The 15,248-nt window shown below is 39.6% G+C and overlaps 2 protein-coding genes across 2 annotated transcripts; both read right to left on the reverse strand.

Annotated features, from left to right (window-relative positions):
* Positions 1-329: 329 nt before the first annotated feature.
* On the reverse strand, positions 330-4,493 carry LOC128936534 (alpha-1-antitrypsin-like). Its single transcript, XM_054275536.1, has 4 exons — positions 3,854-4,493; positions 2,933-3,203; positions 2,245-2,392; positions 330-539 (listed from the first exon to the last, which is right to left on the reverse strand). Exons 1-4 carry the CDS (start codon positions 4,479-4,481, stop codon positions 330-332), a joined length of 1,257 nt encoding a protein of 418 aa, XP_054131511.1. The 5' UTR covers positions 4,482-4,493.
* A 5,329-nt stretch (positions 4,494-9,822) lies between these two features.
* Positions 9,823-14,186, reverse strand: LOC128936532 (alpha-1-antitrypsin-like). Its single transcript, XM_054275535.1, has 4 exons — positions 13,529-14,186; positions 11,796-12,066; positions 10,998-11,145; positions 9,823-10,014 (listed from the first exon to the last, which is right to left on the reverse strand). Exons 1-4 carry the CDS (start codon positions 14,184-14,186, stop codon positions 9,823-9,825), a joined length of 1,269 nt encoding a protein of 422 aa, XP_054131510.1.
* Between the last annotated feature and the right edge of the window lie 1,062 nt (positions 14,187-15,248).

Here is a 15,248-nt window from a genome sequence, read left to right on the forward strand (position 1 = left end):
GAGGACAGGAAAAGGAAGACACAGGAAGTTTCTCAGCCCACAGCAGGAAGTTGTATCTGCATGCAAAAAACCCTGACACCATGATAATTACACAGAAAATGTGAATCTGCTCAAGATCCCATGGCTGCCTACCTGGGCTCAGTAATTTTGTAGAAGTAATGTTTGCACCCAAATGTCTGTTCTAAAGTAAACAAGAACTTGATAGAAGATTTATTAATTTATTTGTTTGCTAATTATGCGTCAGATCAGTTCTAGTCCTTCTTTACAAAGAAATTCCTGGGATGTGCACAAGCTCTTTTCTCTGCAGTGGAGAGTTTAAGTGCCCTGGCCTAGTCTTCCTTAGCTGTTGGGTTGACAATTTTCCCTAGGAAGAGCAGGCCATCAGTGGTTTTGTCAATAATCATCATCAGGAAGGGGCTGTTGAAGGTGATGTGAGGAGGAGGAGTAAATGGTAGACTCGTAAATTTGAATCCTAACAGAGTCACTGCAGCAGCCTCTGTGCCATTCTCTCTGACATCCACTGTGGCCTTGTGAATTGCCTGCAAGGAAAGAGAGATTATAATCTAGGCACAGAAGAGAGAGAAGCAGCTAGGGGAAAATTTGCTTGCTTTAACATTGGGAGAAGGTAGTTCTTAAAAGAAAAAACAGAATGAATGTAGAATTTGTGTGAAAGAAATACTAGTGTCCAGGCTTTCCACGACAAGCAGAGTTTGCTCTGAGTTCAGGAAAAGTTTTCTTCAACAGTCAGAGTCAAACTTGCCTGCTATCAGAGACTGAGCAACATAGAGGATATTCATTATTCTGTTGTTTCTCAGAGTAAGATTTTGTCCTTAATACTGAACACAAAAGAAGAAATTTTCATTTTGCTCAATTTCTGTGTAAGCAAAATAGTTTTCTCTGCAATAATAATAGTGACAAGCTTTATAGAGTGTCTTTCTGCAATACAGCCCACGGATAAGATTTTTCAGGACTTTCGGTGGTAGGTGTAGCAAATTCATGTTTAGGAATTCACATGAGCTATTTCACTGATTTTGGATAGCCCTTTATTTTCTTCCTTCATTATCTCCAATGCATCTATAATTTTCTCTCATGAGTCTCTGCTTACCCTTCACCAATTTACCTGGCTTTCCAGGCATCAATCTCATATCTACAATCCAGGTATTTCCACATGACATAGGGAGGAATGTGAAGAATCACAAATAATATATGATGGAAGGACCTCTAGAGGCTGTTGAATGCCACCAACCCTCCTGCACTGTGTCATTCTGACACCAGATGAGGTTACTCAGGATTTAATCCAGTCAGGATTTGAGTATTTCAAAGGACAGAAATTTCATAAGTAACCCAGACTAGGTTTTGATCACCGTCATGGTGAATTTTTTTACATAAACCCCAATCCGAATATTCCATTTTCAATCTTTTTGGTGTTGTCCTTTGTTGTATCACAGTTCATCTGCAGAAAGAGTCTGTGTCCATCTTGTCTCTCCCTTTCTAATAAATATCTGTAGGCAGTGCTAAGAACCCCCTGCTCACCCTCCCTTCTCCTGGCTGGCAGCTCTGGCTCTCCCAGCCTCTCCTCATCCATCAGTGCTCCAGCCACACGGCCATCCTGCTCACCCTCCTCTGGACTCACTCTGCCCCAGGGTGTCCATGTGTCCCTTGGATTTGGGAGCCCCAAACTGGATGTGTTGAACGCCAGAGGTAGTCTCACAAGTGAAGGGTGGAGGGAAGGCTCACCTCTCTCATGACACAAGGCATATACTCCTTGAGACATTAGAGAAATCATTCTGTTTGTCTGTTTTCTCATTTCTTGCTTGTGAAATAGGGCTATCCCTGTCCTGCAAGTCAATTGTTCATATAAATTCTAAAGTGCTCAGACAATGTAATAATGAAAGGTTTATACATAGTATAAGAATGATTATTCCCAGACTCATGTCATAACTATGATTCTTGCCATGCATTACTTCTTTAGCATCAGCTTTTTGTGAAATTATTCCTGCTATGCTTTCTGGTTTTCCTCTTCAGAGACCTTCAGCTAAGTCCGTAGGATCACTGTGCACTAAACAATTTAATATTAAACTGTAGGAACAGCAGCCATTTGAGGCCTAACCTTTTCCTTCCTTTATTACCATCATGAAACAAAGTCTACACTCCAGGGGTGGGATCAGCCTATTTGCAGGATTAAACCTGCATTCAAACAAAGCAGAAAAATCTCTTGATTAGCGTCCCTGCTTGCATACTTACTTTGGAAACCTTCAGAAGATGATCTTTTGCCACTCCAGAGAGATCAGCCTGATCACTGAACACCTCTGTCACACCCATTTTCTTAAACAGGCTCTTAACGTCATAGGAGCCGGAGATAGAGAATTTTGGAAGATCCAAGTAGATTTCTCTTTTCAAAAAATAAATAAAAATATGAGTTTGTTAATGCAAGATCCCTTGAAGCAGTATCTATGGCAGGTATATATGCATCCCAAATACCCATGGAGCTAAGGCTTGTCTTTCAAAGACAGTGATAAATCTCATGTTGGAGAAGCAGAAACTGAGGTACCTGTCCCACCAGCCACGGGCTGATCCGTGTTGCGGGGGTAGTGATGGTTTATGAAAGTGACTGGCTGGAAAGTATCATCCAGACTGGAGAAAAAAAATAGTATTTTCTTTTTAACTGGATTCCTGCAACTGAAGGCAGGTTCCTGAGTGCAATCTACCTGTGTGCAGGATGCTCACAGCTGGGAGCTGTGACGGGGGGAGCTGAGAGGATTCCCCTTTGGTGTGAAATACCATGATAGCTTGTCTGAGTTAAAAAAGTTGAGTAGTGCTTGTTCCTCAGAGCTGTACTTAGCAACTCATCATGGTATCCTAAGCTTTACCTTTCCTGGATGAGTAGCTTTAGCCTATTCAGTATTTCAACAAACCACAATTAAAATATTACCTTTGTTCAAGTGCTTTCAACCAATTAGACACCGTTTCTTTTAGCAGAGCATCTTCCACCTGTTTCATTGTGTCTTTATCGGGCAGAACAAACAATGCAGTAACATTTCCTTTGTAGGGGATTTCTACTATCCAGCAAGACAACTTCTCATCCCTGTGGACTTTAAAGTCATTGTTTTGATGCATCATTTTGACCTTAACAGAATTCTTGGCATCCAAGAAGAAGTCATCATCTTTTGTGATTAAACTGTCGAAAGGTCTTTCCCAGGAGCCTTTGAAAAAAAGAATGAGTATAGAATTGAAAAGAACAGAGGGACTAATAAAGGCATGTCACATTAATTGATGCTTAAAACAATATACATGAACTGTAGAGACAACAACAAGCCTATCTCAATTTAAATATGCTTGTTGCCTGGCCATGGAAAAAACTTCACCTCTTTTCAACTGGTTTAATAAAAATCCCACAAGAAAAGTATTAAGTTCAAGCTTGGAGTGGAAAAGAGATGCATCTTTGCCTGATGAGATAATGGTAAATCTTTCACAGACCCCAACTATACAAGATTGAGGCTTATTCCTTTCATGCAAGTGTCATCTTTGTTTGACCGTGTCCTGCACAGCAAATACCTGTGCCTTTCAACAAATGATCATAAGTTCTGAATATCTTCAGCTCTGAAACTGGTTTAAAATTTGTATGCCATTGATCAATACTTCTGCTGGTTCTGTTATTTTTTCATTTTTTAAAATTTTCTCATATAGAAAATGATTCTTCATACCTGTCTTTCAAATATTTTCCTGTGTAATTTAAAACCAGACAGACATGTTTTAAATTAGATTGTAAGATATGTTCACCATGTGAAAAAGTTTTGTTTCATAGAACTTCCAGAGCTTATTTGTATAGCTGCTACCCATGTCTGTGACTCACCTCTAAAGAAAATGTAGTTAATGAGAATCATCACGGTTTCTGAATCAAGGCCCTTGACTAAATCAACAATTTTGCCATGTGTTTTTGTTTCCACATACATGTTGATTTCCTTTATAGCCTGTGGAAGATTCTGGAAGTTACTAGAAACAGGTTCAGCATAGTAAAAATTGGTGACATGGTCCAAAAAGTTTTGAAGCAATTCCACTTGGTTATCTATGAACAGGGCATTGCCCATGTTCAGCTGGTCTTCTCGGTGAGGGTCGTTCAGCAGCTGGAGGATGCGCTGAAATCCCTCGTGAATCTCCTGCTCCTCCATCTGTGTCAGGTTGAAGCCAAGGCCTTTCTGCAGCTCTCTGAGTGTGTTTGATCTGGCCCCCAGGGTGAGCATTGCAAAGGCAGTGGAGATACTCAGAGGAGAGAAGAAAATATTCCTGTTGCCCGACTCATCTCTGATCTGCTTGTAAAGCTTAAATGCAAAGTCAGCATTGCTGGGGGCTAGCTTGACATGAGGCAAGTTTTCATGATCAGCCTGGGACTGCTCTTCTGGACCTGGTACTTGTTGTACCTGCTGTTGACCCTGGACTTGAAGTCCAAGAAGCAGCAAACACAAATACATTGCAGACTTCATTATCCTGAACAGTTCTGTTAAGAAAGAAGAGAGCAACTTTTAGATCTAAAGAAGTTTTTCTTTACTGGATGAAAAAGATTTTAAACTCTACATACTGATTTTTAGATGTCAGTCATTAGAACTACTATTCTTTTTGTAAATGCCATTATACTTGGCCTACAGTTTATTTCTAGTCAGTTCTCTTAGTCTGTGACCAAGGAGAAAGGAAATAAGACAATAATGTGGTATTACCAGGGAAGAATCAGCTTTCCTGAGGTATTGTGTGTGAAATAATTCTTGTTTCTGACCAGCATGGCCTCAGTGGATTCCTAAGTTCCTTGGGATACATGGCTGAGTTACTGCATTTGCACTCATCTATCTGGCGAGTACTTTGGCAGAGGGACCAACTTTTGCTGATATGTTTCTGTGGTACCCATGGTCTTGTCATGACTTTGGTTTTCAAGCATTGCAGAGATAGTTATAGTAGTTTGTAAAATCCACCTAAATGCACATCCATTAAACTGTTTATATAATTCTGCCTCTCATATAACCTCTCTGACCCAAGACCTATGTTATTTCAAGATTTTACCTTTAGGGTTGTAGCAAACTGAGGCTAAATCGAGAAAGGTTTTTGACACTCTATTTTGTACATAAGCCATCCATAAAGTTGCAAAGCTCAAGACTAAAGAGCTCAGGAAAAGCTACAGTGGAATCTGCCTTGTATTACATTGTATATGTAATTTGACAACCTTTCCTTTTCCTTCAACTGACATAAGCAAATTCTACATAACCCCACAGTCTCTCTTCTGTCCTTTTGGGGGAAGAATCCCGTGACATATTGGAGAAGAATATTCTCCATATAGTGGCTCATCTAAATTATCCCAAATGACAGAAACTCAAACCCATGAAGCAAGCAGTGGCCCTCAGGTAGAGAGAGATGGTCTGAATACTGCTCAGAGGAGCTGTATACTTATCCTGGAGAATGAGATTCTGCCCAGAATCTGCCTCAGGCTGTGTGTCTATGCCAGGTTAAGGTCTTGCACCAGAGTTATTATGGAGAGTTGTTATTTCCAGGTTCTCCCTTTTCTGGATGTCCGTTATGGAAAAGTGGAGATATAAGCTGTTGAAGTGCTGAGTGTGGGAGATATGCTCAGCATGTCTAAAATGCTGGGTATAAACACTGACTCAGGAAAAAAAAAAGGCATTCTAGCTCTTGATAATTCATTCTGTTCTGGTAACAATTAATTTCATAATTTCCCAGATCTTCCTTTGAGAGAGACTGATTTCTCTTCCAGACCACTTGACTGCAAGTAGCCCGGTCTTTAAGCACATTAGACAGAACTGAAGCTACTCACATTAGCCCTGCATCAGCCTGGAATAGCTGGGACATTGAGATTTCACCTAAATTTATTCCTCTGGGAGCAGAAACAAGGTTTTGTTCTTCATGTAGGTACTGATTGTTGGATATTCATTTTGGACTTCAAATCCCTGTCATTCTGTCACTATAGCCAGGAGCTGGATCAAGGAATGAATTATGCTTCAAACATTTAGAAAATGCTTCCAGAAGCTAAAGTAATTTCCAATTACTGTACAAAACAAATCAATCTCAGCAGTAAATAGCAGGGATTACACAGAGCATAAATTCAAAGACTTCTAAGAAAGCATAGTATGGTACTTACTGTGCTGGACTTTTCTTTCACAGTGCTTCTTCCCTCATTCATTTGCTTTCTAGTATTTAAGTTAACATCCACTGGTAAAGATTAAACAGGGCAAATAAGAGTTATTTGCAAAGCAAAGAGTAAGTACAGGATTTTTTTTGTGGATATCAAATATTTAAAGTCTTTTTCCCATCACACAGCCAGAATGATGCCAGCACCTCTGACCTTTCTAAAGGGAGAGAAAGACCAGAGACTTTGCTACTCTTGGCTGAAGCTCAACTGTACATGAAAAGCTTTGCCAGTAACTGTGGTTAATCAGTTCCTGAAAACAGAACATGAGAAGATCTGGAAAGCTAAGAAAAGGCCAAGAACCTTGGGATGGCCTATCCCACTGAACTTTGTGCACTGGATACCCTGATACAACAATGCCAGCTAATTGAGTACCCAAGGCAGTAGCAAGTTTGTTGAGGTACAGCTCTGCCTTGCCCTAAATGGCATTATTTGATGGCCTCAGAACATTGGATAGCTTCTTGAGGGACCATTAATGAGTATTTTAGAAACTAGTAAAGTGAAAAGCAAAGCATAGCATAGCTAGAAAAATAACTGAAAAAAGAAAACAAATGAAAGAATGAAATGGGCAAATTTTTCCACAGCAAAATGTTAACTGAGGACAAGAGAGAAGACCTTAGCTCGTTGTGCACAGGAGAATCATGAATTACATACATGTCATACTATCTTACACTAGGATCCCTCTGAGAGGAAGCTGAAACAGGCACAATTAAACTATTTAGAAGGTTATATAAGGATGAGGTGCATGGCACTTATCCTAATTAGCAATGACTAATTATTTCCATTGAATGTACATGATTTTGCCCCAGGTAAACCTACAATTTATCTACACAAAGGAATCAACCATCATTGTTATTGCCATGTAACTGCTCTCTCTTACAATACAGAAGCAGGGTTGGTGAGCATATATTCCTACAGAGAAGGTTTTTTTCCATTATATGTGCAAGTACCCAGAAAGTTTATTGCAGTATTATGTAAAATGACCAAGTCTCAGGAGCAGCAAGTATGCTGTTGCTTAACTCCAGCAAAGACGAGATATTTCTCTCAAGCCTAGGCCTGCCTACATAGATAGCATTAATCTTTCAGCCCAGTCCTAATGCTTGGCTAGCCATCTGAAGGATGCCACTGTTTCTTGAGAAGGATTTCTGGGAACAGCAAAGGTGCTGCAGTGATTCCTCTCCTTTCTCCCAGGAGATGCAGCAGCACCCAGCATGTCAGGGCGAGAGTGGAAAGTTGCTTCTGTCCCTGCTCACAACTCCCAACACCAGATCCTCTGAGCCTGGCCCAAGCATCTTCCTAGACAAGGTTAAGACCAGCAGTTACAGCAGACCCACAAATGGCCATTTTCAAAGAATCAGCTTCCAGCAGTTCCAGACAGATCAGTGTGGGTAATGCATCCATCAGTCACGCCCAGCGCTTTGGAAATCTGCCTTGAATGCTAGGTGCCAGAAATAGAGACTCAGATAATATATGTTGCTTCTGTTAAAGGCAATGGAAAATGAGGGTGAATTGCCACACATAGGTATCACCTCCATGTCAGCCAGGAAAAACACAGGGAGAGGAAAGCAGTTTGTTACTTGGCTGCACATTGCTGTTGTTGAAAATGGCTGTGTCCCCAGAATACAGGGATATGCAAGGCCAAACTAGAAATTTTGAGTAGTTTTGCAAAAGGAGAGCCATCCAGGGGAATTGCACAGAAGAGAGTGTGGAGTTCCTGGATGCTTTGAGCTAGGTGATGGCTGGGACAGGGAGACTCTTTCTCTTGGAACCAGGGGAGTTATAAAAAGGACTGACAAACATGCTTCTCCCATTGGCCTGATAATGGTCTCTAGGGAAGGAATTAAGGAATAATTTCATTATCTCTCTCTCTGCTCTCTCTGACTCTGCTCAGTTATGAAATATGTCTTGGTTCCTCCTTTTCCAACTTTTCTCCTTCTAGAAGCAGTTTCATCCCACATCATTAACTTATTTCTGTTGCTGCTTGGTCATCAGATTATCATATTTAAGTTTCTGCATTGTCATCTGATTATTATATGCTGGCTTTGCATGTTATATTTGAGGGCTTTCCAGGCAAAGGATTTCTGACTGTAAAAACAAATTTCAGTGAGATAAATACGTTCATTGCATCAGAAGTCCTTATGCAGCCATTTCTTGTTTCCCTATAAAGATGTATCATTCAAGGTATGTCTACAAAAGTTCATCTAAATTGACTTCTTGACATATGTAACACCATTAAAATCTGGAGATTGGTGTCATTGCAAAACTGGTATAAGTAGAATAAAAATAACTCCTTTCAGTAAAAATTTTATCTTTTTCTGTAGAGGGCATCCCAAATTACTTTCCATGCCATGAAAGTCCGTGGGTGCCTCACAGCCTGTGACTTGATGTAGTTTTGGAGGGCATTTTTTGAACTGCCAAATCTTATTCCCCATCAGGGTCTCCAGTTCCCTCATTTCTGAGAAGCAGTTGTGAAGGCCTATCAGCATCACCTGGGACTTGGTGTTATTAAAAAAAATGCAAATTGCCAGCAGAGGGGAAGCTTGTGGGGCTGAGTGGTCAAGGGACACTTTCCCTCTCCTCTGTTGTTCACTGTGGCTCCATTTGTCCCAGTACACGGAGCAGCTCTGGGGAACAGACCTGGCCTTCAGCCTGCAGACACATTCTTATACTTTCAGAACAGTTTCAGACACATGCCACCATATGATTCTTCCAAACAAGTGCTAAGCATGTGTTTGGAGTTAGCCCAGGCCAAGGGCCATTTGCAGTAAGTAGATGGGATGACTTGCAGGGTCAGGATTAAGCAATGTGGATACGACCTGTGATGAGCCAGCTGACCTCATGGTTAGAGAACAGATCTTCGAGCTCTTTATTTACCAGCATAGATGTAAACTCTGGAGAAGGATTAATCTCACTGTTTGTTTTTTCCCCTTCCAGGTATTCATATCCTGTCCCTTCTGAACATACACATTCTATTTACAAGAAATACAAGACTAAATCTATAATGCAATGCTGGTAGAAGCTGTTGGATATCTAGCCAACTAAAACATTTCCCAGCACTGCTTTCATTTAGAATGTTTGTGTAGAGTTTGTTACAGTAGTGGGCAGCCCAAGGAAGCCAACACAATGTGGGTGGATGCCATCAGCTGTGAATGTCCTAAAGGAGAGTATGGAGTAAGACTTGACCTTCAAAGGAAGTGCCTAGGCCTGGTCTAAAGTGACTGACTGTCCCAGTGTGTAATTTGCAGCTATGCCTTCCTTCCACTGGAAACCCTACAATGTCAGAAGGCAGCCTGTAGTTTGCAGAGATTTCATTTGGATTTATCCACTCAAAATTTATTTACTTTCACTGTTCCAACTAATACTGTCAGCTGGATATTACCTTGCCTTTCAAAGATGGCACTGATCACTAAAATGCTGATTTATCAAATTCTTCACAATTCACTCATAGGTATATCTCACTGGTTATTTTCTATGGAAGGACGAAGCAAGAAGAATGTTTCTAAGAATGACTGCACTCTTTCCTGATTTCTTTGGAAAAAGAAATTTGTTAATAACGGTTGGGATATAATTTTAATCACAATGGGCAATAATTCCATAAAATGCAATTCAAAAGAATAAGACCAGCCAGTGACCAGTCATTTTTCAGTTGGGTTTACAATTTTTCCCATGAAGAGGATGCTCTGAGTATAGTGATCAACAATCAACAGCAGGAATGGATGATTGAATTTGACAATGGGAGGAAGAGAATGAGGAAGAAAATCTATGCTGCTGGCTGCTGCAGCCTCTGTGCCATTCTCATGGATCTTCAGCAGGGCCTTGTGAGTAGCCTACAATAAAATACAGCAAGAATTAATGTATGTGGAAGATGTGGTGTGAAATTATTCAAATCAACACAAAGGTAATTCAACTACTGCCTTTCACAAAAATTGCTGGTTAGCCAGGAACCAGGAAGAAGGACACTACAGCCTGTCGTGTGGTTTTTAGCAATGTTGTCTCAATAAGCAAATATTTACACATTCAGTGTTCCTCACCACAAGTGCATCAACGCAGACCTTAGCAACTGCACACCTTGTGGAATTAATTGAAAGTAAAATAACCAAGCAAACTCACAGAGAATGTCAGTTTCAAAGGGAAAGGAAAAAGGAATCTAGAACTGCTCTGTAAGTATTCCTAACAGCACTTGCACACAGTGTAGCCAGGAATTCAACACTGCTACCAATTTTTTTGTTATTGTTGGCATTTTAATTTTTTTTTTCTTTTACTAGCCCCAAAATGCTAGAAAATTTTAAGTGATGTTTTCTGAATGGCTGTAAAAATGCTAGTTTTTATCTTCACATTTTTTTCAGTGAATGGGATGTTTTCCTCGAGTCTGGTCCATTTTATGTTTTTAGCACTCAACAGAGCCTTCAATAGTAACAACAATTTCTAAATCCTTTAAAATTGTAGAATGCATGTTAGAGAAAGGCCACTTTTTCTGTCAGTGTGCTGATGCAAGACATGCACAACTCCTAGTTACCCACAGGCGCCACTTCTACATGCAGAAAATATGCTGTGTTTAGTTTCCTGGTTAATTTCCAAACCCATCCCTCCATCTACCATCCAGTTTTGCTTGCCACAGTACACAAGAAAATATCCCTATCTCCAGATCTTGGAGAAGTCTGAAAGAGTTTAAAGGGACTTTATCAGCTAAATGTTCTATTTCAGAGTATCAGCCAGCCCTAGCAATAAGTACAATTTCACAGGTGAACTTAGGGTCAGGCAATTGGGTGTTAAGGAAACCATGGATGGTTGTTTCTGCTGATAAACTTACTTTTGAAACCTTCACATCAGGGTTTCCTGTGATTCCAGACAGATCAGCCCGATTTGAAAACACATCAGTTACACCCAGATTCATTAAGATCCTCTTTAAGTCATAAGTGCCTGAAATGGAAAGTTTTGGAATATGCAGTTCCATCCTCCTGTCAATCCAAAAGCAAAGTATGTTAGTTTTTGCAATCAGAACATGCCTTGGACTGAAGATTCATAACTTGATGGTGGTTCTTCTGTGCTAGAATGATAGTCTTTTCAGCTAAGAAACATGGCAGGAAAAAGAAGATAGGAAGATGCTGGTCTGGAGGATAGAAAAGTATGGAAGGAGAAAGATATCAGTTCATATTTCTTTTATGATTCTGCAACACAGTCTCTTTGTGAGACACTAAAAAGTAGTGCAGCCAGCATTTTTGGGACAAAGTTTCTTTTTCTAAACTTGAAAGTTCTGCTTTTGGAATTCACACCCCATTCCCTCTGAGGGATCTGACTGCTATGTCGCAGTATTACCACTCAATATTTTGTCTGAGACAAGGGAAATGGTGATACTTAGCATCAGGTAAAAAAAAGGTATGGGGAAAAAAGAATTAAATTTTCCACCTTAGAGATCTCTCATCACAAAGTAATGCTGATTCTGATTTTTTGCTGAAAATATCAAATAATTTGGTCTGATCCTTCATACCTCCTCTGTTGTTTAAACCTCCCATCAAAAATACAAGATAGAAACTGTAAAACCTGACCATAGCATTCAGACTTCAGGTTCTGACTACCTCAAATCATCAAATCAAAATTCTATATTTACCTTCTTTGAAGAGATCTTTCCCATTCAGAAACAGTGTTTTTTGTCAGGGCATGTTCCAACTGTTTCAATTTTCCTTTATTGGGCAGGATAAAGAATGCTGTAACATCTCCCTTGTAAGGAATCTGCACCACCTTGCAGGACAGCTTCCTGTCAGAGTATGCTTTATAAAATCCATCTCGAGTCATCATCTCCACTTTAAATGAGGTCCTTGCATTCACATAGAAAAAGTCCTTGTGAGTCCCCTTAATATTGAAGGGATTTTCCCAGTAAGCTTAAAAACAAAAGAGAAAGAATGGAGTTGAATACTTATTTCAATGAGGATATATTAATATTGTCCAGATAATTTTACAATAAATAAAACCATATCTGAATATTTACACTTGGAGATAAAAAGTACTCAAAGTTTATTAAATATCTTATTCTTTGTAACGACTAAATACCACAGGTTAAATTTTGTATGGACTTGTACACAATCTTTCTAAGGCAGATAAATTAAATGAAGTAACTTCAGCATGTTACTTTATGTTTTATTTGAAGCAAATGAAAACTGACCAGAATCCTGGGGTTTACTCTTTTCAGAATATTGCTTGTAAAGCAAGTTTCACAGCAGATGTCTAACTTTTAAAAGTTAGCATGTTATGCTCTTCAAATGGTTTTTAATGTGTTTTTCATCTTGTAGCACTAAAGAAAAGCTCACATGCTAGAGAAACAAACTTTTGGACCTGAACATGACTGCAGTGTGGTAAATGGAATAGTGCCTCAAGGTCTTCAGTCTTCAAAATGCTTTGCTCTGTATGTTTATTCAACTGAATTTTCTATGATATTTTATTGTGTAATAAAAAAGGTCATTCACTAAACAAATAGACTGGGATTATACCTTGCATTCTGTAAGTATGGTTTTTTGGCTTTTTTTTTTTTTAATGTTGAATTGAAGTGGCCTAATTTAAAAAATAAATAATGGAATGTAAACTCCACAATATTCTGGTTACTTTATAAGTTTAAGCCTTCTCCCTTGCCCTCCAGGAAAGAAATTTACTCTGGTATGGTGCTCAGACTAGGAAACCTGAGATTAGGTCACCCAAATTTATAAAGTATATAAAATAAAATATGTTTGTATTTTCCTAAAACTTCATAATTTCCAAATAATCCTTTCTGGGTGGGAAATTCCATGTATGTCCTGCATGCTGCTACAAATGAACACCCAAGAAGAAGTTAATAATTTCCAAAGCAATACATTCAAATACTTCTTGGGATGTGTGTAATATGATGACAAGGTGTAGAACATTTGGACTCCAACTCCAGAGGTACCTACCCATGTAATAGTCATGGACTGTAAGTAAATTAAAGTTTTAGGCAATTTTTGTTAAGCATCATCTTCAGATTTTAGTTTTCTCCTTCACACATACAATGTGAAAACATTTTGATTTTTAAAATACTAAGTAGATGAAGTCTGCCAGAATAATTTAGCAATACATGAATCTGTTGTGCTCTGGCAATTCCCTGAACCTGAATATTGCAAGTAAATGAACTTTTATGCTTAGAAGTCTAAATATGTGCTAGAAAAATTTAGATGAGGAAGAGGTTTCAGAGTGGAAAACTTTCAATTTTTTTTCATAATAGTCTCATTTGAACACATTCACTTAAAAATTATTCAGAAATAACTTGGTGTACTTGTTTTACTTCAGGTGAAACAGCACAAAACAGATGCATTAAATAGCATCTGTGTAACTTACCTTTGAAATAAATGTAGTTAACAATTACCATCAGAGTGTTTGGATCAAGGTCCTCAAGTATTTGGTTTATATTCCCACGGGTTTTATTCTTTACATAATCATTGATCTCTTTTTTAGCTTGAGTGGAATTCTGGAAGCTGCTGGAGACAGCTTTTCCTCTGTACAGTTTTTTGATGTCCCTCAGAAAGGTTTTCATTGGCTTCAGGTGTTTGTCCATGAACAGGGTGCTGCCCATGCTCAGCTGCACCTGGCTGCCGGGGCGGCTCAGCAGGCGGAGGAGCTGACCAAAGCCGTGGTGGATCTCCTCCTTCTGCATGCTGGTGATGTTAAAGGCCAGTCCCTCCAGCAGCTGAGCCTGGCTGCTGCCTCGGGAGCCCAGGGCCACAAGGGCAAGGGCAGCAGAGATGCTGACTGGGGAAAAGAAAATGTTCTTGTCAGGCTCTTGAGTGGTTGCTTGCCTGTAAAACCGGAAGGCAAAGTCTGTGTTGCTTGGGATTATCCTTTGGCAGGACTCAAGAGGATCTGCATCAAGAGAATGCAACTCCTGGGGGTCAGTTGCCTCAGGCTGGTCAGTGTGGTGATCAGTCTGGGTCAGACTGTGGGCACTGAGGTGAAGCATGGCCACCAGCAAGCACAGGGGGAGCATGGCCTTCGTCATTCTTCACAGATACTGCGTGGACAAAGAACAAAAGGTCTTCGATACTGGATGTTGGCCATATCAACCCCTCATCTTTTATTTCTGTATGCTGCTGCTGCCTTCAAGTGGAAATCACTGTTATGTCCTGACCTCCTCTTTTGCTATGGAAGCGTTTTTTAAATCCTTGTGCTTTTGAGTTTACCTGTAATTCCTATTCATTGCTGCCTATCTCAGCTCTACTTTACTCTAGCTACAAAAGTTCCTTGTTAGTGGGAAAAAAACATGTGAGTATTGAAGAAAAATAAGAGTCCAAGGGAGAGAAGAAGTGAAAAGGTGCACTTTTTTTTTTTTTTAATGACAAAGCAACACATTAGAAGCCTTCTGATTAATTATTTTGTGCTTATTTCCTAAGACCTCCAAGGACTATTATGCTATTAGGGTTTGAATGAGTTTTATGTTAAAAAAAAAGCAGTGGTACAGTGCTATATCAAAGGAAAACAATATGAGATTGCAAAATTCAGAACGGCTATTTTCTCTCATTCCTGACTCATTTTACCATACAAAGTGGCTAATCATAAGAGTTGGTAAAATTTTTCTGCTTCAATACCTGATTAAATTAGAATATGTTTGTCTATTTTAAATGACCACTCATGTGTCACCTGTCTTCCATACGGGTTCCTTCTTGTGTGTATCCCACATCTGGTCATAGGAAATGTGAGACCATAAGTGTGGACTTGGCCTCTCCTGTCTTTCCAAGCTTCACATCAGCAGGAAAGTATCCTTTTGTAAGGTAAATATGCCTAAGGCCAGAGTAGTGCTCAGCAGCAAGACTGGATCAGGGCATCTTGGACATTTGTAGTGACTGTGATCACTTTTTGTCTTTGTTTGTTTACTGCTTTCTCTTTTACCAGTTCAACCAAGAACATGCTGGGTTGATTTGTGGTGCCTAAGATGGTTAACCTGTCAGATAACAATTAAAAGCTATTCCCACTAAAAATATGGTACCAGTGACTAGAAAAGCTCCAAATAGCCTTCACCTCATGTGCTGCTTGTAACAGATCAGCTTCAGGTAGAAGATCACAA

The sequence above is a fragment of the Melozone crissalis genome, unplaced genomic scaffold (assembly GCF_028551555.1).
Source record: "Melozone crissalis strain CALT ecotype California unplaced genomic scaffold, PUWL_Pcris_2 ptg000018l_1, whole genome shotgun sequence".
Lineage (NCBI taxonomy): Eukaryota > Metazoa > Chordata > Aves > Passeriformes > Passerellidae > Melozone > Melozone crissalis.

Bases quoted from the DNA above. Each gene is read 5' to 3' on its own strand.
- LOC128936532 (XM_054275535.1), bottom strand. From the start codon at position 14,186: ATGACGAAGGCCATGCTCCCCCTGTGCTTGCTGGTGGCCATGCTTCAC. The intron at 12,067-13,528 runs GTAAGTTACACA...TTTGTTTTTAAG, and splicing joins TAACTACATTTATTTCAAAG to CTTACTGGGAAAATCCCTTC. The intron at 10,015-10,997 runs GTAAGTTTATCA...ATTTTATTGTAG, and splicing joins CTGATGTGAAGGTTTCAAAA to GCTACTCACAAGGCCCTGCT.
- LOC128936534 (XM_054275536.1), bottom strand. From the start codon at position 4,481: ATGAAGTCTGCAATGTATTTGTGTTTGCTGCTTCTTGGACTTCAAGTC. The intron at 3,204-3,853 runs GTGAGTCACAGA...TTTTTTTCAAAG, and splicing joins TAACTACATTTTCTTTAGAG to GCTCCTGGGAAAGACCTTTC. The intron at 2,393-2,932 runs GTAATATTTTAA...TTTTTTGAAAAG, and splicing joins TTGAAAGCACTTGAACAAAG to AGAAATCTACTTGGATCTTC.